The sequence below is a fragment of the Sphaeramia orbicularis genome, chromosome 8 (assembly GCF_902148855.1).
Source record: "Sphaeramia orbicularis chromosome 8, fSphaOr1.1, whole genome shotgun sequence".
NCBI lineage: Eukaryota > Metazoa > Chordata > Actinopteri > Kurtiformes > Apogonidae > Sphaeramia > Sphaeramia orbicularis.
The window spans coordinates 33952580-33976563 of record NC_043964.1 but is presented as its reverse complement, the minus strand read 5'-3'; the positions used below and the strand labels follow the sequence as shown (position 1 = coordinate 33976563).

General features: G+C 36.3%; 2 protein-coding genes and 1 long non-coding RNA gene across 6 annotated transcripts; 2 read left to right on the top strand and 1 right to left on the bottom strand.

The window, feature by feature from the left end:
- Positions 1-5033: 5033 nt before the first annotated feature.
- Positions 5034-8928, top strand: alkbh7 (alkB homolog 7). The gene is made up of 4 exons (XM_030141878.1): positions 5034-5432; positions 7838-8011; positions 8128-8252; positions 8342-8928. The coding sequence occupies exons 1-4, from the start codon at positions 5160-5162 to the stop codon at positions 8472-8474; spliced, it is 705 nt and encodes a 234-aa protein (XP_029997738.1). The 5' UTR covers positions 5034-5159; the 3' UTR covers positions 8475-8928.
- A 2413-nt stretch (positions 8929-11341) lies between these two features.
- Positions 11342-14128, top strand: LOC115424541 (uncharacterized). The gene is made up of 2 exons (XR_003936094.1): positions 11342-12088; positions 13080-14128. It is a non-coding gene; the product is annotated as an uncharacterized LOC115424541 (long non-coding RNA).
- An 803-nt stretch (positions 14129-14931) lies between these two features.
- gtf2f1 (general transcription factor IIF, polypeptide 1) lies at positions 14932-21935 on the bottom strand. Of its 4 annotated transcripts, none has more exons than XM_030141874.1 (14): positions 21789-21935; positions 21417-21481; positions 21281-21327; positions 20674-20746; positions 20334-20527; positions 19226-19396; positions 18573-18775; positions 18242-18395; positions 17511-17563; positions 17232-17363; positions 17046-17119; positions 16637-16778; positions 15945-16083; positions 14932-15433 (listed from the first exon to the last, which is right to left on the bottom strand). In XM_030141874.1, exons 2-14 carry the CDS (start codon positions 21426-21428, stop codon positions 15229-15231), a joined length of 1599 nt encoding a protein of 532 aa, XP_029997734.1. In that variant the 5' UTR covers positions 21429-21481; positions 21789-21935; the 3' UTR covers positions 14932-15228. The 4 variants fall into 4 exon arrangements, with proteins under 4 accessions (XP_029997734.1, XP_029997737.1, XP_029997736.1 ...); XM_030141877.1 differs by having other exon boundaries at positions 17049-17119; XM_030141876.1 differs by having other exon boundaries at positions 21417-21468.
- Positions 21936-23984: the final 2049 nt, after the last annotated feature.

Below are 23984 nucleotides of genomic sequence, written 5' to 3'. Positions count from 1 at the left end.
AAAGCCAGCGCAAGCAGCACTGAAGAGCAACAAACCTAGTATCACTATGTATAAGCACAACACATACAGTGTCCACACACTAACCAAACAGATACATTCTCAGCTCAATATACAGTTGAAAGAAAAAAATATTAGACCATCAAAAGTCATCAAAAACAATGGTTATGCAATCAAGTACTAACTCCTGTGTGTATCATGTGACGAAAACAGACAGAAAAGAACACACAGAATGCCTAAAAGCATTGTTTTTGGCAGTACAATGCCATAGCTATTGATGTAAAACCTTAAGTAATTTTGATTTATGTTTACGCATTTGGCAGACGCTTTTTTGGTTATTATAAAAAAAAAAAACATGGAAAATAGATAGATATCAGTTCTTAAATTAAACTCTTATCAGCTATTTTTGTTGTTATCATTATATTTGTCCAAACAAATGTACCTTTAGTTGTACCAGGCATTAAAATGAACAAGAAATTGAAGAAAACAAGGGTGGTCTAATCATTTTTTCCGCTACTGTATGTAGTATGTTTATATAACCCCATAAAACTATTAGTATCATATTTGCTACGCCAGGTTCTAAGACCTCTATCTTATCAACAAGACCAGCACTTTCCTTAAAAACCTGTTGTATGTGACCCAATACGTGTCTTCAGCCCCCTGGTGGATTATCATCCCACTGAAGCCTTTTTCAGTATGGCCACCATCGTTAAATCACCCACACTTTTTGCAGGAAGGTGTTTGGTAATTTTCAAAAAGTTACGTAAAGGACCATTTATATTGTTTTTTTTCGTTTGTTTGTTTGTTTTTTTAACTAAGTACTTTGTGCACCGAAACAATGCAACAATTGATTTTTTATAATACAATTAAATTGTGTTAAAACCTGTATATCAAATTTGATACTGCAGGTACAGTATAAGGTGCTTTATTAAAACGCCCAATGTATCAAATATGATATAAAATGATATCATAAACAAAATGATATGGCAAAATATTTTGTTTGGATACTGCTAAAAGGTGTAATAAACATCTTAATTCCAAACAAATTTAATTATGTTTCTAGTTTTTGATGGGTCAAGTTTTACAGGGTTAAGAAAACTAATACATATTAGATCATCTGTTGTCATGTACTAAAGTGACAGACACTGATGTTCTTCAAGGATTGCTTTTTCTTCCTTTGTGCTAATTTCTCAACCTATGTTGTCTGTATTTTGCATATGCAAAACCTCATATGTCTCAGACAAGAACCACAATTTGTAGTTGTATAATTTGATTATAATTAAATTAGGTTAATAAAGTACAAGGTGATTTATTCTAACAGTATTTTGACCATGGCGTTGCGTCTTTAAAGGTTCCACCCATACCAGGCTTGTCTTATACTGAATGTAATTATGATATTAAGATGTAAATGTGTAGGACTTGAAAGTATCTGGATTGTTCACTTGTTTTTCATCCTCTGTCAGATGTTCAAATAGTCTGCAGCTGTGTGGCTGGTGCTCTGAAGCGAGGGCCTAAAAAGGAGTGTTGTGAGTCAATGATTCATAAGACTGAATAATTCAATGGCTGGATGCATGTAGAGCACTCCGCCCCTGCTGAACCTGGTCCTCCACAGACCCTTTGCAGACTTACATGTAAACCCCTGCCAAGTGCCACATCCTGCACACACATCTATTGTGGTTAGATGTGGTCAGAAGTCACATATCAGTCAATGACACTTTGCATCAAAAATACAATTTGTTCTTGCCATAACACGACTCTTTGAATTACCAAGGAGAGAACAGTAAGAAGGTAAAACTCTATGTTTAGGCAGAAAAAGAGGACAGAGGATGCGTTTAGTTGATCCAACATACAAATGTAGACCTAATATGTATCATCTTAGATCTGTGGTAAAGACACTAAACCTTAAAGAGCAAAAAACAACAGGTTCATGCAATAGAATATGTGAAGAACAGGTGGCAGAACATGCGGAGAGTAATATCCGCTCATGCTGACACATGGAATATGGATATGATCTTAAGCATCTGTGATATTAAGTCGATTATTGTGAAACTACATAAAATGGGCTGGTGGCACGGAGATATCCCTGCTCCTTGTCCCTGGTTGTATATCCTTAGACTTAGAGACTTAGACATACTTTATTTGTCATTAAGATTTGCATCAAAATGAAATTATGACGCAATGTCTCACTGCACAACAGGAACAATGACAGTCTTTATATAAAAGGATAAATATACATATTAAAAATAAAAGTAGAAAAACTTGAATAAAAGATAAATAAGGATAAATATCTAATTATATTCTAAAATATTGCACAGTCCAAAAAAACATGAGACAAAACCTCATGGCAATAAGACACACAGATCCTGATGTCCACCTGACTGTACAAGCTTAACTAAGCTTACTTTCACCTCCCACTCTTTCTCATTATAATTACATAGGTATTCTCAGTGTACAAAGAAAACATGTCTCTGAACCCCCAATACAGTATTTATATATGCTTCCATAGTGCCACATTAAAATCAGTGACCATTCGCTTCTCATGATTTCATAAAAAAAAAAAAAAAATTATAACATTACCTTTTGACATTCTGCATTTATGCATATATAATTGTGCACACCAGGCAAACAGGCTCTCTGTTCCCCAAACTGACTATTATTAAAGTAGTATTTGTCTCATGATGTTCAGTCTCATTGCATGATTCACCAGAAGACATTAAAATGCCTACAGGACAAGCTGACCGATGATATTGCAGTGAATCGTAAAAGCTTTAAATGACTGCACCGACTGGGAATTAGAAAATGAACCCAAAACACTCATCATGGCTGGATGAATGTAATGCTCGAGGCAGCAACATGGCATCCAACAATAAAATGGGCATCACGTTGGTCATATGTGTGTATGTGTGTCGCAGGAGGAGGGGGTGGTGGTGAGTTTGCTTTATTGTGGATGCTCACTGACCGAGACTGAGGCGCACAGAAGGAGCACTAATAATCCTTCAGTATGTGCAGTGGAAGTGCTTGGATGCGCATGTTACGTATATTGGCTTGATTGCAAAGTTTATCTGTTTGGTTGAGACAATAGATTACAACACACAAAACACAACTCAGCTGGTTTTGCATAGGCAAAAATTCTCAAACTCTTTCAGATTTGACAGTTGTTCTAGTTTTGACTTAAAGTTCACATTTCCCCCCACTGAGTGAAGGACATTATTTATTATCCTTGCATATCTACAGTAGATTTCACGATCAAAATGTTTGCCTAAAAAAAAAAAAATTGCAAGAGAGGGAGCAGCACTCTGTAACCTGTCCTTAGTGGTAAGTAGGCCAGCGTTTTTTTTTCTAGGGGAATCTCTAGTGAGGATGAAGTCACCACTTTGTCTGCTCTCAGCCCTCACTTCTTTCTTCCTTTTTATACTCCATTTCTTTTTCAACATAACAACACTAATAGCCCACATACAAATACACAGTCAGGTCTGTTTTTCTACAACCCTTCCAATAATTCTGTTTCCTGTATTCATCCTACAATCTAACATCAGATATATCAAATGAATATACTTTAAAATCTAACATTAAAAAAAAAAAAAAAATCAGATTTCTGAATATATTTCTTGTATTTATTATTGCATTTTCCTGTTTCTAGATGTTTTCTTCTTTCATGTATAATTTTTTTTTTTTTTCCATTTTTTCTCTCTGTACATTTCCCCCCATGATTCCTTTATTCTTTTTAATTATACATGAAGCCCATGAACTATTCAATTAGGAACTGAACAGATTTATGTCTAAGAATGGATGGATGTGGTCAGTTGACCTGAGTGTGTAATAATCAGTGTCCGCTGCCCTCTAGTGTTCATAATGGGAAACACAATCCCTTTAAGCAGATGAATAGTAAACAAACGCATCGTTAAAATATGCACTGATTTCAGCAATATTAACCCTTTCATGCATAGTGGTCACTACAGTGGACAGTTATTCTGCAGCTGTTCTCTTGTTTATTCATGTGTTTTGTTGTTTTATTTGCATATCAGCCAACACAGTGGACGCTTATGCACCATCTCATACACTGTAGATGATACAATTACTGTAAGTTTGCTGTTGTTGATCAATCTGATCTGCAGTAACATGTTTGAGTGTAACTCAATTGCTAGTTATTATTAGACTGTAATTAACAGTTTTCTTAATTTTTTTTTTTTTTTTTTTTTTTTTTTTGCATATTATCTCCATAAAGTGAGTAATAACTAGTATAGGAGTATGCTAAAATGTGACAAAATATCAGATTAGCTGCATTAAAAATGTTTTTATTTCATAGTTTTCACTCAGTATATCATTTTCCATTATTGTGTTTTAAATACATGTTTCTTTGCTTCGAAATATTAAACGCATTGTGTCCGGCCAGGTTGACATTTTTGTAACTCCATAAAAAATAGGTTCATTACAAAAATTTCACTCACATTTGTTTTTTCGTGCCCAAAGAGGAATACAAACACTCAGGACAAAAAAAAAAAAAAAAAAAAATTAAAAAAATTAAAAATTAAAAATTAAAAAAAAAAAAAAAAAAAAAATTGACTAAGGTTCTCATAATTCATGCATCAAAGGGTTAATGTAACTAATGTGTAGTTACACTAACATTTAGACCGTTTTTATGTATGATTTTATTGTACAAATACTTTTTTTTTTTTTTTTTTTTTTTAATTTGAACAATTAACATTGAACAGTAAATATACATATACAACAAGGGTAGAAAGTTCCATAATTCATAAAATCTTTTACATTATATAGAGAAATACATGTAAGTAAAAACATTAGGAAAGAACAAATAAATAAATAAATACAAATAATAAAATAAAATAAATAAATAAAAATAAATAAAAAAATATGTAATAAAAATAAAAAAATTCGAGGAATAAATAGAAATTATACAAATTGAATAAGATTATACATTTGACATATTTTTGTTGTTGTTGTACAAATACTGAATATAGCGAAATCAAACGCGTTACATGACAGGAGGAGGATGATGATACTACGATTCCCACAATGCACTGCGTTTCAACATGGCGTCTCACATAGCCACTTGACTTTTATCAACAACAGTGAAACGCAGCCAGGAGTTGATAAACCACGTTGAAAACGTCATTAAATTTGAATATTTTTTTGACAGAAGGATGAAACTGTTGCTTGCGGTTGTGACACGACTTAATAAACCATCTTTTTGGACCCAGTGTGTTCGCTGCCAGAGCTCCGGCGCTAACAGCGGCCTCTTACCTCTCGCAGACCCGGCTCTGATCGTCGGCTCGAGCCGGGAACTGGTGCAGAGACTCGGCCCCCAGGTGGAGGTGAGGACCGGCTTCATCACGGAGGAGGAGGAAGGGGCTTTTCTGCGAGAGCTGGAGCCAGGACTGAAGAAGAAACGCTATGAATTTGACCACTGGGATGATGTAAGACCATACGTTTTGACACTGATAACTCTGGTCAACAACAAATTTATTGTTTAAGTTTTTTGAGCTGATTTAGGATAATTTTGGTGTGCTGAATCCAAAAATCACATTAATTTTGCTCAGTCAGGTCAACTTTCTGAACTATGGTACATACTGGCTTTTTAACATTTTTGCTTACATTTATGGGCATTTTCACATCATATGATACAAAATTCTTTCATATTTCTTGCAATAAACGAGTTCTGAAGATTTTACTTTTGCCAATTTATGATTAATGTTTTTTTTTTTTTTAATATTACAGGTGAATGAAATGGCTTTGACTAGAACACAGGTGTCAAACTCCGGTCCTCGAGGGCCGGTATCCTGCATGTTTTAGATATTTCCCTCTTTCAGCCACACCTGGTTCAATTAATGATCAGCTCATCAACATGCTCTACAGAAGCCTGATAATGATGGAATGGCTTCCAGGTGTGATGGAAGAGGGAAACATCTAAAACATGCAGGATACCGGCCCATGAGGACCTGAGTTTGACACCCCTGGACTAGAAGATCTTGCAAAAATAAGCCTGACGTATTCTGCTACATCTGCGGTGAATACACCATTGTACCTAACAGGAATCAAGTCACAAGTTTCATAAAGTGTGCTTACCAATCTTATTTTGGTATTAATTATTATATTTTGTGAGAAGATCAAATTTTTCAAAATCAAATTAGCAAAAAAACCTGACCTGATTGAGAAAAACAGATGTCATTGTTGGATTTAGCGGTGCAAAATGGTCCTAATTCAGTTGAAAAAACCTAGACAACTTGCAAAAAACATTTTTTTGTAACCCAGTGTAATAGTTAGAAAAGTCAAGGTGTCAAAAATGTCCAAGACATAAACTAGGGGTGTCAAACTCATGTTAGTTCAGGGGCCACTTACAGCCTAATATGATGTAAAGTGGGCCGGACCAGTAAAATAATATAAATAATAGGATAAGAACTGATAAATAATGCCAATTCAAAAGTTTTTTTCTCTGTTTTTGAGTGAAAAAGTCAAATTCCGTGATGAAAATGTTTACACCTACGAACCGTACTTGAACAGGGTCCAATCTGGCCCCTGGGATGAATTTGTGGAATACAGAAATTACACTGACGATATTAACTATCAAGGATGTTAGAATCATTTTAAGTCAATTCAATCTCAAGTGGGTCAGACCAGTAAAATACTGTCATAATAACCTATAAATAATGAAAACTACATTTTTTCCCTCCTTGTTGTAGTGTAAAAAAAAAAAAGTAAAATTACACAAAAATGTTTACATTTACAGACTAGCCTTTGACAAAAAATGTGAATAACCTGAAATTTCTTAAGAGAAGTCTGTGGAATTGTACCAATATTCTGCCTCTTACTAAATGTTTTGTGTATTTGTAGATCCACTGTGGTCTGTAAGTTGTGATACATATGTATAAATGATAAACTAGGTCAAGGTCACTTAATTTATACCCGTAGGTAGATTTGTTTTGCAGTCTAGGTGATTGCCTTGGCATTACAACAACACAGACACTGAGCATGCAAGACATTCACTTGATCACGTTTACAGACAGGACAAAAGACAGGACAAAAAGTGCTCAGTGTTCCACCATTCATCGGTATAGCAGCATGGATAAGTAAAAGAATAAAATAAATAAGATCAAATAAATAAAAACAAGATGCAATAAAACACAATAAACACCAGAAAAGATAAAAACAATCTGGGATAAAAACCGGATAAGAACATAAAATTAAAAAATTTGAAGTCACAATAATAATAAATAGAGCAAAGAAATGTAATAAATAACTAAATAAGTTAGTAAAGTGCAATGTCACTATTTCTTATTGAGCTCAGTGACGGCGACAGGAACAAAGCTATTTTTATAACGCTGTGTCCTGCACCTTGGGACTAAGACTCTCCGTCCAGAGGAAAGGAGCTGAAACTAAGGCATAATATTGTTAAATTGCACTTATTTTTCTTAAGAATTTCCAGGTTCATATTTGTTCTTGTTATATTCAAGTTCGATTCGTAGATGTAAACATTTTCATCATGGAATTTGCCTTTTTTTCTCTCAAAAACATAGAAAAAAACTTTGGAGTTGACATTATTTATAAGTTCTTATCCTATTATTTATATTATTTTACTGGTCCGGCCCACTTTATATCATATTAGGCTGTATGTGGCCCTTGAACTAAAATGAGTTTGACACCCCTGAACTAGACAAAACGTAGTGTAAAATGGGCCCATTGCATGCTGGGATAACAAATGGATGATACTCTCTGTAGAAGGACTCACACAGCAGGGAAATGACGTTCCTTATTCATGACAGAAAATGTTAGTGGTTCTTATAGACAGTGGTGATGACTGTGTTGCATTCCTTCTCATTTTTAGGCTATTCATGGATACAGAGAGACTGAGCGTGTGAGGTGGGGTGAAGCGTGTGAGGAGATCTTGAACCGTGTCCGATCTGTAGCGTTTGTTGAGGGCAGTCCGCTCCTTGGACCTGTGCACGTCCTAGATCTGGACAAGAGCGGCTACATCAAACCTCACATCGACAGTGTCAAGGTAGTCACAAAGGGTTGCATACAGGAACCTCAGTGAAGGACATGTCTTCAGCATCATTACCTAACAATTATGATTGTGATTGTTCATTTGCCTCTCCTCTAATTCTGATCTTTCAGTTCTGTGGCAGCACCATTGCGGGGCTCAGTCTTTTGTCAGACAGTATTATGCGATTAGTGAAGGAGGACGATGCCAGTGAACGGCTGGACTTGCTGCTGCCTCGATACTCTCTGTACATACTCAGGTACTTAACTCTAATCTGTCATGTGATAAAGAACATCTAAAATCCATGACAATAATGTGTAATAACCCTCCCTCCTTTCATTTGTACAGAGACCAGGCCAGATACAACTTCACTCATGAGATCCTCAAAGACGAGGAGTCCGTCTTCAATGGGCAGAAGATACCTCGGCAGCGTCGTATCTCTGTTATCTGTCGAAACCTTCCAGGCCAGCACCCACACTGAGTGGTTTGGGATATTTACAGAGCCAAACTGAGAGGACTGTATCAGTACCTTCACTGAAATATTAACATTTGTTTCATTATTGTATTTAATATTGCTGCTATATCATAATGATATACAGCCAGTGTCCAAAAGTGGTTTCTGTTTTTGTCAGAACCAAAATACTGACTCAAACACAGATTAAACTGATTTTTCTGATCTTAACCAACTTAATGGGTGTGTTATTATCAGGATTTGAACATGGATGTTTTGTGTTTTTATTCTTTTACTAATGCACCATCTGTGTTCTATACTGAGTATCATTTGGAGCTTGAAAATCATGCAGCTTTATAGTTTATACATACTGTATATTATCTCAGTATTGTCTGAAAGAACAGTTTATTTGATCAGTTCTAAATAGTCAGTGGTTTGCAAGACTTTATTGTGCACTTTACCAAATAAAGTTTAAAAAAAGTCATGACTTCTTAGATTGTGGTTAAACACAAAGAGGGAGGAAAGACGATTGTAGCCATTAGTATGTGAAATGCTCACGTTTTCGGACTTTTAAGAGATAAAGCTTTTAACCCTTTAAACACTAAGCCTAAAATGGTCCTCCTGGACTTTTTTCTTATTTGAAGGTTAGAAAATATGCTGCGAGTGAGTCTGTTTACTCATTTTTCCAGACACTTTTTTTTTTTTTCAAAATCTAAAAATCATTTACAATTTACTGCATGTCATAATACTGCTAAAATGGCTTCTTCTCTAGCCTCTAGTACAGACATGAGTGAAATTACCGTAATGACCCAATAAAGCCTGTAAAGTGCATGTGTCAGGTTTCAGAATCCATTGGAATTTTCCCAGTTGCACAAACAGTGAAAGAGTTACATCCATCCAAACTCCATATGCGCAGGGTGTGTCAGCGATGACACATCAGGTTTTAAAGCGTTAACCTACAACCTTGTTTGTGCAGAAAACATTATGACCAGTAGATGGTAGTACTTCCATCTTCTTGGGGAATCAGAAGGCAGAGTCGTGTTGTAAGAGGAATGAAAAAACACCTCACACTTAGGGCCTGTTACTTACTTCATTATGTCAAAATGAAGGAATGAAAAGCCTTAATGTTTATAAAAGACTTGTTTACAGATTAACCTGACATCCAAATTCAGACAAATATAGAAGATACTTTGTAGATATATACTTGGTAGGTATTTTCTATGACACAGTTATTAGAACCAAAGTGTGTGTTATTGGTGTATCAGGGTTGGTGGCAAAAGCTATAAATAAACAGAACTCTATTTCTTCTAAGGAAGAATAGAATAGAATGTCTTTATTGTCATTGTACAGGTATAACGAAATTAAAAAAGTGTAATTGTCGTAGGTGCCATTAAAAAACAGTATAAATAATGTATATAAAAGAGTATAAAAACTAAAATATAAAAGAAAAACCCAGATGGCATAAATATCTAAAAAAGAAAAAAAAAAAAAAGCAGCATAAAAAAAGAGTGTTACTAGAAGTATAAAAGACACATAAAACATCCTCATACACTCTGCACAACATTCAGCATTCCACACAATTAATTAATGTCCAGCAGTATTCAGTGCAGTTATGGCCCTGAGATAAAAACTGTTTTTTAGACAGTTTGTGCTGGCCTTTAGTGTCCGGAAACGTCTGCTAGAGGGTAAAAGTTCAAAAAGTGGAAAGCCAGGGTGGGTTGCATCTCTGGTAATATTCCTCGCCCTCCTGAGACAGTGGGAACTGTAGAGATCCTCCAGGGAAGGAAGGGGGCAGCCGGTGGTCTTCTGGGCCATGGTGAAGCCGACCTGGTGTAAGCTGCATCATTCATGAATTTATTAAAGAGCAGACAAATACGAGACTTCAAATGTTAAAGCGCTAGACTTGACTTTTACATCAGTTTAGTGCAGTTTTTGATGAATCTAAATCTTTAACTGGGAAAATTATGTAAATGTAGAGTTGAAACATCAATGACTTACATGTTACCAGACTGTGTGTTTCAGATGTATCATCCTACTAATGTCACGAGGAACTTTGACCTACACATGAAGGACAACCTGCACTTTTTGTTGATGCACCCTTACAATATACCTAACAGGCTAATCATAGTTGTGTAGTCATAGTCAGTCACAGTAGATTAATGTGGGGGGGGGGGTGAATTTAAATGATTGTAGCATCAGACTTCAACATAAAACTGAAAAAAATAAAGGGGGTGTGAATACTTTCTGAATGCACTGGATGAACCCTTTAAATGTTGGCATCAGAAGACATATAATGAACATTTTCAGGGGAAAATATCTTAGAATTTCCTGTACGGTGGCATTTTTACTTTGCCCCCCAAAGGGGAGACATGGGGTATTGTTTTTGGATCGGTTTGTTTCTTTGATAATAATCTAGCAGCAAAACTATTAGTTGAATTCACACCAAATTGGGTTTATAGACTGCCAGTGACCCAGAATAGATGTGGTTACATTTTGGGGAAAGTAGGTCAAAGTTCAAACTTCTTTATAAATTTTTAAAATCTTTTTTTCCCCATTTACTTATAATAGGCAAAAATTCAAATGTCTGTAGCAGCAAAACTATTGGTTGAATTCATACCAGATTTGATTTATAGATTGCCAGTGACAAAATAGATGTGGTTACATTTTGGGAACAGTAGGTCAAAGTTCAAATGTTTTATGAATTAAAAAAAAAAAAAAAGTTATTATTTTTTTCTTCTTTTTTCTTATTTACTTATAATGGACGAAATTTCAAATGTCTATAAAAACATCAGTTTTGTCTCAATTTACTTCAAACTTGCCACATATATAGAGGCAGTTGATATGCTGACATTAGCACACACACAGACATGATGACATCAGCTGGATCGCTGCCAAAATAAGCTACAACATTTGCAAGGGGCAGGGTTTGTTGTGTCTGGCACCATTTGTTTCAGGTTATTTCCAGTTCTTCAGGCTAACAACACTTACACTCCATACTGAAAACTTCACTTTTCTTGGACTTGATGTTAAATTGGTCTTTTCAACAATTTCCTTTTGTTCAAGCTTCAGCTGAACCTGTCAGTGATTCAGATTGGTTTAGGTCAGTTTAGGCCCAGACAGTGTGATCTATCTTGGCAGTGGTGATCACAATATTTCATGAGGACTTTTTATTTTTTTTAGATTTTAGGGAAGTAAAGCAACTCAAATTAAGTAAAAGTAAGTAGACTAGTTTTTTTTTTCATACTTACCATGGATGAAGCTACTGGAGAAGGGCTAAGGAGCTGCATCTGGCCCTAGAGCCACAGGTTGCCCACCCCTGACCTGAACAAACTAATACATGACACATATTGAACATGAGGTCCATGCATGTGGCTCTGGACCTGCTGGAAAACAGTCCATCTGTTTTCTGGTACAGTTAATATGTTTGAACCTGCCACGCTAACAACAATATCCAGTACTTGTGTATGCAGCATTTACATTCATTTCATTGTACAGGTGAGTTTATATGGAGCCCAGTATTTGAAGATGAAACTAAAAAACTTCTCTTATATGTGTTGATTCCCAGGATTTTGGCTGATGTCATGTTTTAGGCCCTGATAGGATATGCCCAGTGCTCACTTGAAATGCATTAACAGTGTTTTTGGGTGTCTTCCCTCAGTATCCATAGATTCTTCATACATACTGTACCTCATACATAAGGTTGGACTTTTAGAACACACTTATACTCTCTTTATTCAGTCAAAACTATTAAAAATCCATGATCTTGTAAAATATTTTACAGCAATAATCTTATTTAAAGCATTCAACAAATTACTACCAAGTAATATACAAAAAAAATTCACAATTCGGGAGAGTACTCATAATTTGAGAGGCTTTGGAGATTTCGCACTACCATAATTTCGAACCACTCGTAAACATTTTTGTTTGTATGTGGAGTGAAACTTTGGAACAATCTGGACATCCAACACAAGCAACGCCAAAATATCCACCCATTTAAACTGGTATACAAAAATATGGTCTGGTCCCAGTATGAAGTCTTAATACTGTTCCATCAGTATTCTGTCTTAAATGTTAATGTGTGCTTGTTGTTCCTCATCTAGTTGGTATGTGTTGTCCCTTACCTTCTGGTATTGTTCTTACCATTGCTGGTATGTGCTGCCCTTTACCATTAGTGCTATTGTAGTTTTTTTGTTTTTTTTCTTACCATTATTGGTATGTAATTATTGCTGTTCTTTAACACTTGTGGTATTGTAGTTTTTTGTTTTTCCCATTGTTGGTATGTAATTATTATAATGTAAGTTGACTGTTAACTGTGGTAACACCACCAGGAATGTACTTTGTTTCTATTTTTCACACACATTTTGGTTCTATAATGTAAATATTGTCAAATGAGTTCATTCTAATTTGGTATTTTGTTCATTGTTCTGGCTTGAAGTCAAAAGACAGGAGTGAGTATTTAAAATGTTATTAAGTTATTTGATGATGAGAATGGGGGTGGGATTAAATAAGTTTTTCTTCTTCCCACTCCTTTTTGAGTATAAATGAATGATTTTTTTAGGGGAATTTTGAATTTCCATGAATTCTGTAATTGCTCGAAACAAATGAATGAATGACTTTTTGTATTGTTGATAGTAGTAAAATACCTTGTCCTCAGCCTAGTTTATCATTTGAAGGAGTATGCACAGATGCTTTTGTAAGGTTGGTGTAAATCATGCACAATAGATTTGTAATGGTATGAAGCTATTTTATTCCTTTCATAGCCCCATACGCTAAAAACAAATACCCTGCTGTTTAACTCCTCTTATCAGTGCGACTCCACTGCCTGATGGGCAGATGAGGAAGACAGTGAACAATGCCAAGTGGAGGCGCTACCTCCTCAGCTTTATCCTCACACCCATTTAAGAAAGATCAGACCAAGTAAATACTGTAAGACAGGGTTCAGTAAAAAATAAAAAGGACAATGGTGGTGTTTTTTGGAAAACCTGATGTTTTTATGTTCCGAAGTTGAACCCTAATGGTAGAATATAACAAATTTGTATGCACACATCTACTTATAAGCACCTTTTATACTCTAGATTTTATATATTTACCTGTACATGACATCAAAGACGCAGCAGCAAAAGAAAATCTTGTAAAATACATAATGTTCAATTACAGGACATTAAATACTCTGAAGGTATTTTTTTTTCTTGGTTTCTACTGGAAACACCTTAAAGTACTGATCAATGCAACAAATGGCTTCAGTGCTGTAAATCCGTGCTCCCAACCCACAAACAAATGAGGGGTTTGAATGAATATTTGCATGCAGCTTTAGCCTCGTGAGAACCACTTGTTTTTCTTTGTCTGTAGCTAGAAAGGTAACATGTGACTTTGTGCTTTGTGGCCAATTATAAGAATGCATGGAAATTAAACTAATGGACTGGAAATAGTCAGCTGCATTTCATTTATCTGTATGGAAATGTCCCTTTGCGATATTGTTCAGTGCATAAATAAATGTTCATAATTATATCAAAGTATTTAGTCATAGCTTTCTTGCACAGAAACAAATGGGCACAGTTGGATGATGCATGTATAGACTCCCCTGGTAAACATACAGGTCAAAACCTATAGTCTATAAATTACAAACTTAATATAGTTTTTGAACTCACCTTTGAGAAAGGGGAAATTCCCACCCAAGTTATGTGGAAAAAAACTGCAAGATTAAGATTTTAGAATTAACATTAAATAGGGCTGTCAAACTTAACGCAGGTTAATCCATCATCATGATTAATCTTGTTAAAAATTTTAACACAGTTAACCCATCTGCAACACAGAATGACTGAACATCTCTGGCAACGCATTTCAGGCAGTTTGTCCAAGTAGAGTTAGCGTCACATATGTGCAAATGGACAGTTGATCCGGTAGTGACAGGCAGCAGAACCAACCCATAAAGACGGAAGATGCTAAACTGCATGTTGGCCCTCTGGATGGTAAATTTAAGTAGAAAAAAAAAAAAAACCCAAGATGGAACAGTTGTTTCAAGTTGTTACCCTCAGCCACACTGGTCGCAGGATATGGTCATCCGTCCGCCCATCTGTCCAAAAACTTTGCCATGCACTTATATGTTGTACTGGGGGTTTTCAAGTGTGTGCACGGTATGTTTTTGTTTCAACTGTTGAAGATGTTTAATAATCACGTTAAGAGCATGTACATTCCGTTCTTTCTTGAGTCTGCTCATGCAAAATTTAACACGATTAATATAGATTAATCAGGTTTAAATATTCATGTTTAAACGAAATTAATCCACAGCAACCCTGTGATTAATCTGATGAAAAATGTTAATCGTTTGACAGCACTATTATCAATTAAAACCTTTGTTATGAAATTTCTAATTCCCATTGATTATGTATTACATCACAACAAGGTGTTTGAGTATGCATAATCTGGGATAAAAGATGACAACACTCTGACACCATTGAAACAAAGCGCACTTAGCAGAAGAAAAGTCTAAACACAGTAACAGATTTTAAGGTTTTATTAGAAAAGATTCTACCAAAGAAAAACAAGTACGCAATTTTTTCACCCTTCAAGTTACCATTTTTTGCTGGAGGAGAAAAGCCGTACTGGGACTGATCTCTTCACTCAATAGAACTAGCTGTCTGTTTTTAATACAGATATTTCTGGAAAATATCATCTTTCATGAGAGTTTCAGTGCTTGATTCTATGTAAGATTTTTTTTCTAAAAATACAACACTTGCCACCTCAGAAGGGTCATTGTCTCAGTCTTTTGCTTCTCCTTCCTCGGTTACTCTGTAAGGTAGAAGTGCATTTTGTCGTTTACGTTTTTGCGCTCTGGGTTGAGGCGCTTCAGGATCTGAGCCAGTACATTCACCGTCTGCTCATTGCTCAAACCTGTGCGCTTTGTCTGGAACTTCTTCAGCAGGTCCTTGGTGGTCATCGGTTTACGGATTAGGTAGCGCCGGACTGCTTCTTCTGTTAGCTGCACATCACTGTAGGCAAAATGAGTAAAACAGGTTATATGGATATACTTCTTTATTCCGTCCATTTTCATTTGTTTCGTAATCTGTTGTTAACTTTAGCAGTGAGAGACAGTAACGTAAAAAGTTATAAGACCGTCAAAAATCATCAAAAACAATGGTTACACAATCAAGTACTAACTCCTGTGTGTATCACTTGACTAAGACAGAAAAAGAAAATATGGAATGACTAAAAGCACAGTTTTTGGCAGTACAATGCCATAGCTATTGATGCAAAAACTTAAATGATTTTGGTTATTATCAAGAAAACACGGAAAATGGTTAGATATCAGCTCTGAAATTAAACTCTTATGAGCTATTTTTGTTATCATATTTATCCAAACAAATGTACCTTCAGTTGTACCAGGCATTAAAATGAACAAGAAATTGAAGAAAACAAGGGATGGTTTAATAATTTTTTCCACAACTGTACTTGATGTTTGCTCTGATTTCTGGAGAATTCATTTAACATGCATGTTGGTACCTTGAGCTTGGTGTGGATTTTCCTGATGGTGGTTGAGGCGTGCTCTTTCCAGATGGAGCAGGACTCTGACTGTTGGGCTCCATTTTCAGCCGTTTGGCAGCTGGTGAATCAGTGCCACCAACCGGATTCTGTCTCTTACCTGTTGTGGATAACATAGATTTAGCTAAAAAAAAAAAAAAACTTACATTGTGCTCTAGAACAGATGGCTATGGTTGTGTTTTAAATACCGTAATTTCCAGACTATAAGCCGCTACTTTGTTCACACGCTTTGAACCCTGCAGCTTAAACAATGATGCGGCTAATTCATGTTAACGGGCTAATGACCTTCATGCAACCAATACATTTAGGCTTGTCACACCAGACTAATGAAATTACTGAACAGGTCACAGTGGAGCAATGAAACTGTTCAAATCCCTGTAAATCAAACATACTCACACTAAATTCTTTAGATCAGCCATTGAGAGTGTCATGCACACACCCTCATCATGGAAAACACACAAAGAAATGCATATGAGGAAGCTTTCAAGTTAAAGGCGATCGATCTGGCTGTCGAAGAAGGAAACAGAGCTGTCGCACATAAGCTTGGCATGAATGAATCGATGGTGAGACGTGCGGCTTATATTCAGGTGCATTCAATAGTCCGGAAATTACGGTAGACATTTTCACATTTCTGCAGGGATATGAGCGAACACCTTGCTCAAGCTTGCTAGCAGCAGCGCGAAGTGTATTGGAGGTGGAGGCTGGGTCTATGGACGGTGTCCCAGGACGACTCCCAGTCCTGGAGCTGCCTGCAGAACCCCGACCACCTGGACGTTTAGGAGGTGTGCGCTTCTTCTGGGAGACGGAAAGAAAAGAGATGTGTTTGATGAGAAGGAGGGGGAAAAAAAAGATAAAACACACACACACATCTGAACATTCATCCCATCAAGTAAAACCTGCAGTAAATGAATGAAAGTTAAGAATTTTACTTGAGTAGTCACTTTTGGAAATCAATGTTATTTGTAATGTGCTGGAAGTTATGACACAAAAACAACTTAACAATGCAAATTTTAACAGCTCTAATCTACAACTATCCAGTTATTCAGTCACACACACACTAACCACCATGAACAAAGCAGAGGCCGTTTCCCCCTCGATGTCGCTGTCGTCTGAGCTTTCGGATTCTCCGCTGCTGTCTGTGACACACAAATCAACACATCTTAAAATAATGTGATATTTCTGCGCTCGTGTTTATCAACGTTACTTTTTGGTATTTATCGTGTCAGATCTGTTGTTGTCTAATTGTACCTTTTTTCTTCTTCTTTTCCATTTGAACCGGGGTTTTCTTTCCGTCTTCCTCTTCTTCCTCCTCTTTTGCTTCCTCTTCGTTCTGCTTCTCCTCCTCGCTTTCTTCTTCGCTTTCAGATGCTTCGTCAATTCCTTTGACAAACATTAAGTAGGAGAAATCCTTAACACCAATCAATACAGTGGCGTGCTGATTTGCAGACTTTGGAAACAAGTTCGTGTCTCTGAGGTGAGGAACTGATCTTTAACTGGAAAGTTTATACAGAGCATGGGATGTGTTACCTTTGGGATGCTCTTCTTTGCTGGGCTTTCCCTTCTCATGCTCTTCTTCTGAGCTGTTTTCAGAGAATAACATTACAGAAAGCCAACAAACGAAAACAAAAACTAGAAAAGCATTCGGAAAGCGCGGGCCTCCGCCAAGGCAGATCAGTGCCCCCCCCCCCCCCCATCCTCCCACCCCCGATCACCATCAAAATTTAATCATTTGTTCCTTGTGCCAGTATCAACATTTCCTGAAATTTTCATCCAAATCCGTCCATAACTTTTTGAATAATCTTGCACACGGACAGACAGACAGACAAACAGACAGACAAACCAACACCGGCAAAAACATAACCTCCTTGGCGGAGGTAAAAATGAATCAGACAAAGATCCTTCTGGTGGCCAGAAAGAAGGCCATAACAAAGAACTGGCTGAAGACTGATGCTCCATCTTATAAACAATGGATTTCAATCATGGATGATATACTTGTCATGGAACATCTTACATATAAACTGAAGTTAAAAGAAAATCTCTTTGTGAAAAACTGGGGAAAGTGGTTGACTTTCAGAGACAAATGTATCTATTAAGGGACCTTAATATTCTGACACCATCACAGGTTGTTCTTTTCATCTGTTTTTTTTTTTCTTTCTCTCCTACTCCTCAACCTAAGGAGACTGTTTTGTACTGTTAAGAACTGAAAAATAAAAATTGTTAAAAAAAAAATAGGAATCAGACAACATAACAAAACAGACCTGCTTTCATCTGACATGTAATCCACTTCTTGACCTTCGTAGTCTCCATCGTCACTGTCCTCCAATGCCTCGTTCTCACTGCTCCTACTCTTCTTCTTCTTCTTCCCTTTTCCTTTTCCCATGTCTTTCTTTGTCTTTGTCTTGCTCTCGCCATCTGTCCCGTACAGAGAGAGGTGCCCAGATAGCAGAAAGAAACAAAACCACACAAGAAACAGTAAAAGGCAGATTAGTGTGGCAGAATAAAGAGACACAAAATACTTCTCTACAAATCCATCTTGGCTTTGTTACATGCTACTCTACAACAAACATTAAATTGAGTGTTTCTCTTTACCTTCACCCCCACTGCTATTGCTGTCATCGCTGCTCATCTCCAAATCCTCGTCCTGGTCATGAATACGAAGGTCGCCCCCTTTCCCACCTTTCTTTTTCTTCTTGCCAGATTTCTCACCCTCGTCTTCATCTTCTTCGCCACGTTCCTGCTCCCGCAGACGCCTCTGAAGCATGATGCTGAAGTGATTAACCACCTTGTTCCTCCTACAAAACAAGAATGTACATAAGTAGTATGTTTTTTAAAATGCACTGACATACTTTTTTTTACTGCCTCAAAACACCACCCAACTGCCTTTCCAACAATCAAACAATCTTTAAAGTTCTTTTTTTCCCTGCACATACTCTACAGTCCATTCATTTATACTTTTCCTTGTTTTTAATGTGATGTAATAATCTCCATTGTGCTACTGCTTCTTTATTGCCAATTTTTTCTCTTCATATTCTTGTGCATGTTTCCTCATATTACCACTTTCCCTTTCCATCTAAAATACAGGTTTTTTTTTTTTTTTTTACTTCGTATTCATTTACTCCCTTGTATGTACACAATCATGCCATCTTTTCTCTCACTTTTGTTGAGCCCTTCCAGGTCTGCTCTCCTTTACTTCATCTCATTTTGATTTTAACTGTCTTTAAATCGTAAACATTTCTCCATACCTGCCCCACTCCTCCTCGGCCTCCTCTGCAGTGAGAGTTCTGTGCTTAGCCAGGGGTGTGAAATTATACCAGCCATGGACAGGGAAGGCCTCAAAAGCTCCATCAGGACACTGTGTAAAGATGTAGTATGATGCATTTTCTGTAACACCACCCTTCTTTATTCCCTTGAACCTGAGGCAAAAGACATAGAAAGAGACAGTATTGTAAATGGTAGGAAATTCTCATGAAGCTTGTAGTATACAGTATGTCGATGTGATTGGATTGTGGACAAACAATAAATTACTAATTATTTGAATACCTAGCTCAGTGGTTCCCAACCTTTTTTGGCTCGTGACCCCATTTTAACATCACACATTTCTGGTGACCCTAGACATTCAAAATGGAGACTTTTTTTTTTTTTTTTGCTGAAATTAATTTATTTTTGATCATGTAATCGTTTGCTATACTATGTTGCAAATAAACGTTAATTTTAGATGACATTTAGGCTATATAATGTATATTATTATGGATGGAGGCAGAAAAGCCAGGTTGAGATTATTGCACAAAGTGAGAATTTTATTTTCCTTGGTCAGGATATGTACAGTCAGTCCAGCTTGTATCTACAGGGCTGACAATTAATACTGAAAAAACAATAACTCAAATTATGAATTATGAAAGAGCTGCAGCATCTTAAACTGACCACAATGAACATTTGAAAGATAAACAGTACCACAGTGCTTCAGTTTCAGCCTCAGAGTTTGTCATAACTTTTATGTAGGCTATTCTGAATGTCTCTTTCAACTTACCATATATTTTTTATTAGTAAGCTTTTTTTTTTTTTTTTTTTTTTTTAAATCACTTACTAGAAATTTCAGGCGACACCATGTGAATTCCAGGCGACCCCACGTGGGGTCCTGACCCCAAGGTTTAAAAACACTGACCTAGCTATTGTAAAACAAACTTGAAAAGTACAAGAACCAATACATAAGTACAAAAGTGTTTTGTATAATCATGTATTGCCTGAAAAGTGGTTTCATTCTCTGAAGAACTGTCACATGTTGAGTGGTAGGGCCAGTGCAATGCAATACACTGACTATATTCAAGCATCAATAAGTGCCTTAGATCTCACCTCTTGCCAGCTTTTCCATTAACTTTGAGAATCCAGGGCTGGTCCTCCACTTTGAACTCTCGTGTCACAATACCAAACTTCTTGCGCCGTGCTTCCTCCCGCTGCTTTTTGCCAAACTCGCTGCCAGCCGCACCTTCTGCTGTCTCTTCCTCCCCATATATCCGCCGAGCGCTCATGTCTCTTTCCATACGTGCCTGGAAAGAAAAGGAGGGATGTGAACAAGTGTAAGACTTGAGGGTGTCATGGTCAATATAAACTGATCATTCATCTCAACTCTTGAGTTTTTATGTCAAATTTAACAATGCTGCATGCAGCTCAGGACATCTGCAATGAAACCCACCTGTGTCCAAGTTGAACAGTTGACTTTGTCTCCTGCATTGAAAGCCATGATGTTGTACTTCTTGCTAGTGTTTCTAAATATAGACACAAATACAGACAGATGTTGAGAATGATGGGCTGCCAAAACACCTATATACACATACCCACCCCGAGTTCAATCAAGAGGTCATGTGAATAGGATATAATCTAACATATTCATTTTAATTTGCAAAGGCACACTTCAGCCGAGGTACACATTGGCAAAACATATTAGAAATATTAGCCTTCAGTGATTTACAGCATTGAGTCAATTCATACAGCTTTTAGACTGCATGCTTTGTATTAATGCTTAACTAAATTGATGGTCAAATCAAAACAAGTTCTGGATCCAAGGCCTCACTTGTGTACACTTTGTGTTCTACACAGAAATGTTTACAATATTAAATGAAGTTTGAAGATTGAGAATTAAGTTTCAAATGCAGCAGCTGAAAGGCTTGCACACATGGTGATTTTGATGAACAGGACCAAATCCTTCCAGTTTGCTCTTTTCAGTTTCTATTACACACATTGCACTTTGAGGCTTACCAGACCTTCTTGTGTTTATCTGCATATGAGTCTATGTTACTCACTTGGGCACTCGGACAGTGTATTCAGTGGCTGTGGAACTGCTGCTCCCCTATAAAACATACAGATGAGGAGAATTTATCTTATGGTTTTTATAATCATAACTTGTCACAGATGGAAAGGTAGCGAGTCCAAACATACCAGAGACGTCATGATTGCTGTTTGTCCGTTTATTCAATGCAGTCGCTTTCAGCTGATTCGATGAACTAAAGAAAGGAAAACAAACCAAAAACTTATGAGTGGTTTAAGGGAAATAATTTATTACAGCTCAGTTCACACTCCACGGTTATACTGCTAATCTTTATACGTTTAGTCAATCATTTTCTGTCCCCGTGACGTTTAACAAATAAAACAATACTCCGTAAACAAAACATCAACGAAACCCTCCCGTTAAATGCTATTTTGTATACATTCCTGTTTGGTTAACGTTAGCATCTGATGCTAAAACATTAGTCACAAGCTTAGCTCCGGCTAAAGCTAACCGTGCCTCATTTATCACAGATTCAAACTTACATAGCGTTAATGTGAAAGTAAAGAGCATAAAAATACAAGTTGCACAAACATCCAACAATCCTGCGTATTATGTAAATGAAAACATATGCAGCAACACATCCACTGTTTTACCGGCTAGGTACGCACACTCCGTACTCGTCCTGTTAGTTAATGTGGTCGATAGGAAACGTAAGCAAGGCATATTAGTTCCGGGCAGAATAACCAAGCCGCTCCATATGCTTTACGCCACAAGTGTCAAACATGCGGCCCGGGGGCCAAATCCGGCCCGCCAAAGGGTCCAATCTGGCCTGTGGGATGAATTAGTGAAATACAAAAATTACACTTAAGATATTAGCAATTAATGGTGTAAAAATCATTTTAATTCAGGTTCCACATACAGACCAATTAGATCTCAATTGGGTCAGATCATTAAATTAATATCATAATAACTTGTAAATAATGACAACTGCAGATTTTTTTTTTTTATCTTTGGTTTAGTGAAAACAAAAGTCAAATTACATGAAAATATTTACATTAACAAATTATCTGTTTGCAAGAAATGTGAATAACCTGAACAAATATGAACAACCTGAAATGTCTTAAGAGAAGTAAGTACAATTTTAACAATCTTCCACCTCTTACTAAATGTTTTGTGTATCTGTAGATCCACTGTGATCTGTATGTTATAATGTACATGTGTAAATGATAGACTGAGGCAGAATATTGTTAAAATTACACTTATTTTTTCAGTTTGTTCATGTTATTCACATCTTTTGAAAGGATGGTTTGTAGATGTTAACCTTTTCATAATGTAAATTTACTTTTTTTGCTTTAAAACGTAAGTTTGGAGTTGACATTATACATATATATATATATATATATATATATATATATATATATATATATATATATATATATATATATATATATATATATATATATATATATGATTATTTTACTGGTTCGTCCCACTTCAGATCAAATTTGGCTGAATCTGGCCCCTGAACTAAAATGAGTTTGACACCCCTGCTTTACGCCTTGTTTAGCTCATAGTGTCTAGATGTGCATAGTTGACATGAATACTATTTTTTGACTAACTACCTTAACCAGAATTCTAAAATCTCGAGCAAAGTTGTTTTAACATCACTACTGGTAAGCAAAGTGACCAATATACTGTAAGAACAAACATAACATTATGTCAGTCAACACTGAGGTTGTTAATGTTAACCCAGCATATTCATGGAAAGTTCATGGACTGCCAACTTGGGAGTAAGTGACTATCATAAAGGTGTTTTAGCAAATAATGATTAGTACATTATTTCAAAAGAAGCAACACAAAATAAACAAAAACAGTTTGACAAAACAAAATTAAACTCAATAATGACTAAAGATTTGGTAAGATACATGTCAACACAGGTCTAGAAACAGTCAAACAACACTGCAAGTTAAGAAAACAAAATTTAGTAACATTAGTTGGTGTTTTTAATTCCAATGGTAATGTGTTCCAAATCTGGGGACCTTTGACTGAGAAAGAAGATTGACCAAATGTTTTACATTTTTCTGATATTCATTCTCCACTAGTGGTTCCCCTTGTGGCGGCTCCTCTACTACTATACCTCAATATCATTTGACCAAATATTTCTTGCACATGTCCATTCACACATTCAAAGACCAAAGATAAGTTTCTAAAATTCTCAAAGTTTAACAGATTGTATGTTTCCTGAATTATACAATGATGCCATTTTATTGGCATCCAATGGTTTTGATTCAATGTTTTTAAGGTTTGAGTGTGTGTCTTCAGTGTGTGTTTACATCAGAATTCATGTAAAACAAGAGCTCAGGAAATAGTTGGATCTCTTCAAACTGCACCGGTAGATCTGGGTGTTTTTGTCTCAGGTCCTGTTGTGTCTGCTTCTGTCATCTAATTCTGTAGTTTGTTTTTATGGTGACGTCCTGGTGATTTCTGTCAACAATTATATATGATTTGTTCCAATATCAGATGTAACCCCAATCTTACCAGATTTTAGTCTAAATTTTATGAATAATTAAAACAAAATAATGAATAATTTCATTAACACTACATCTTTCGTTTTTCCACTGGGTCTGACTTGTTCACACAGTACACTGCTGCTACCAAAAAAAAAGGTGTTTACCCGTTTGTTGTAACAGGATTTGTGTGCCATTTACATGTAATCTGTATATGATGCACTGCCATGT

Excerpts from the sequence above, each read along its gene's own strand:
- gtf2f1 (XM_030141874.1), bottom strand. Across the intron at positions 18,776-19,225 it reads GCCGAGGAGGAGTGGGGCAG|GAGGAACAAGGTGGTTAATC; the intron begins GTATGGAGAAAT and ends CTTGTTTTGTAG. Across the intron at positions 17,120-17,231 it reads GGAAAAGAAGAAGAAAAAAG|ACAGCAGCGGAGAATCCGAA; the intron begins GTACAATTAGAC and ends TGTGTGTCACAG.
- alkbh7 (XM_030141878.1), top strand. The coding sequence starts at position 5,160 with ATGAAACTGTTGCTTGCGGTTGTGACACGACTTAATAAACCATCTTTT. Across the intron at positions 5,433-7,837 it reads AATTTGACCACTGGGATGAT|GCTATTCATGGATACAGAGA; the intron begins GTAAGACCATAC and ends TCTCATTTTTAG. Across the intron at positions 8,253-8,341 it reads TACTCTCTGTACATACTCAG|AGACCAGGCCAGATACAACT; the intron begins GTACTTAACTCT and ends TCATTTGTACAG.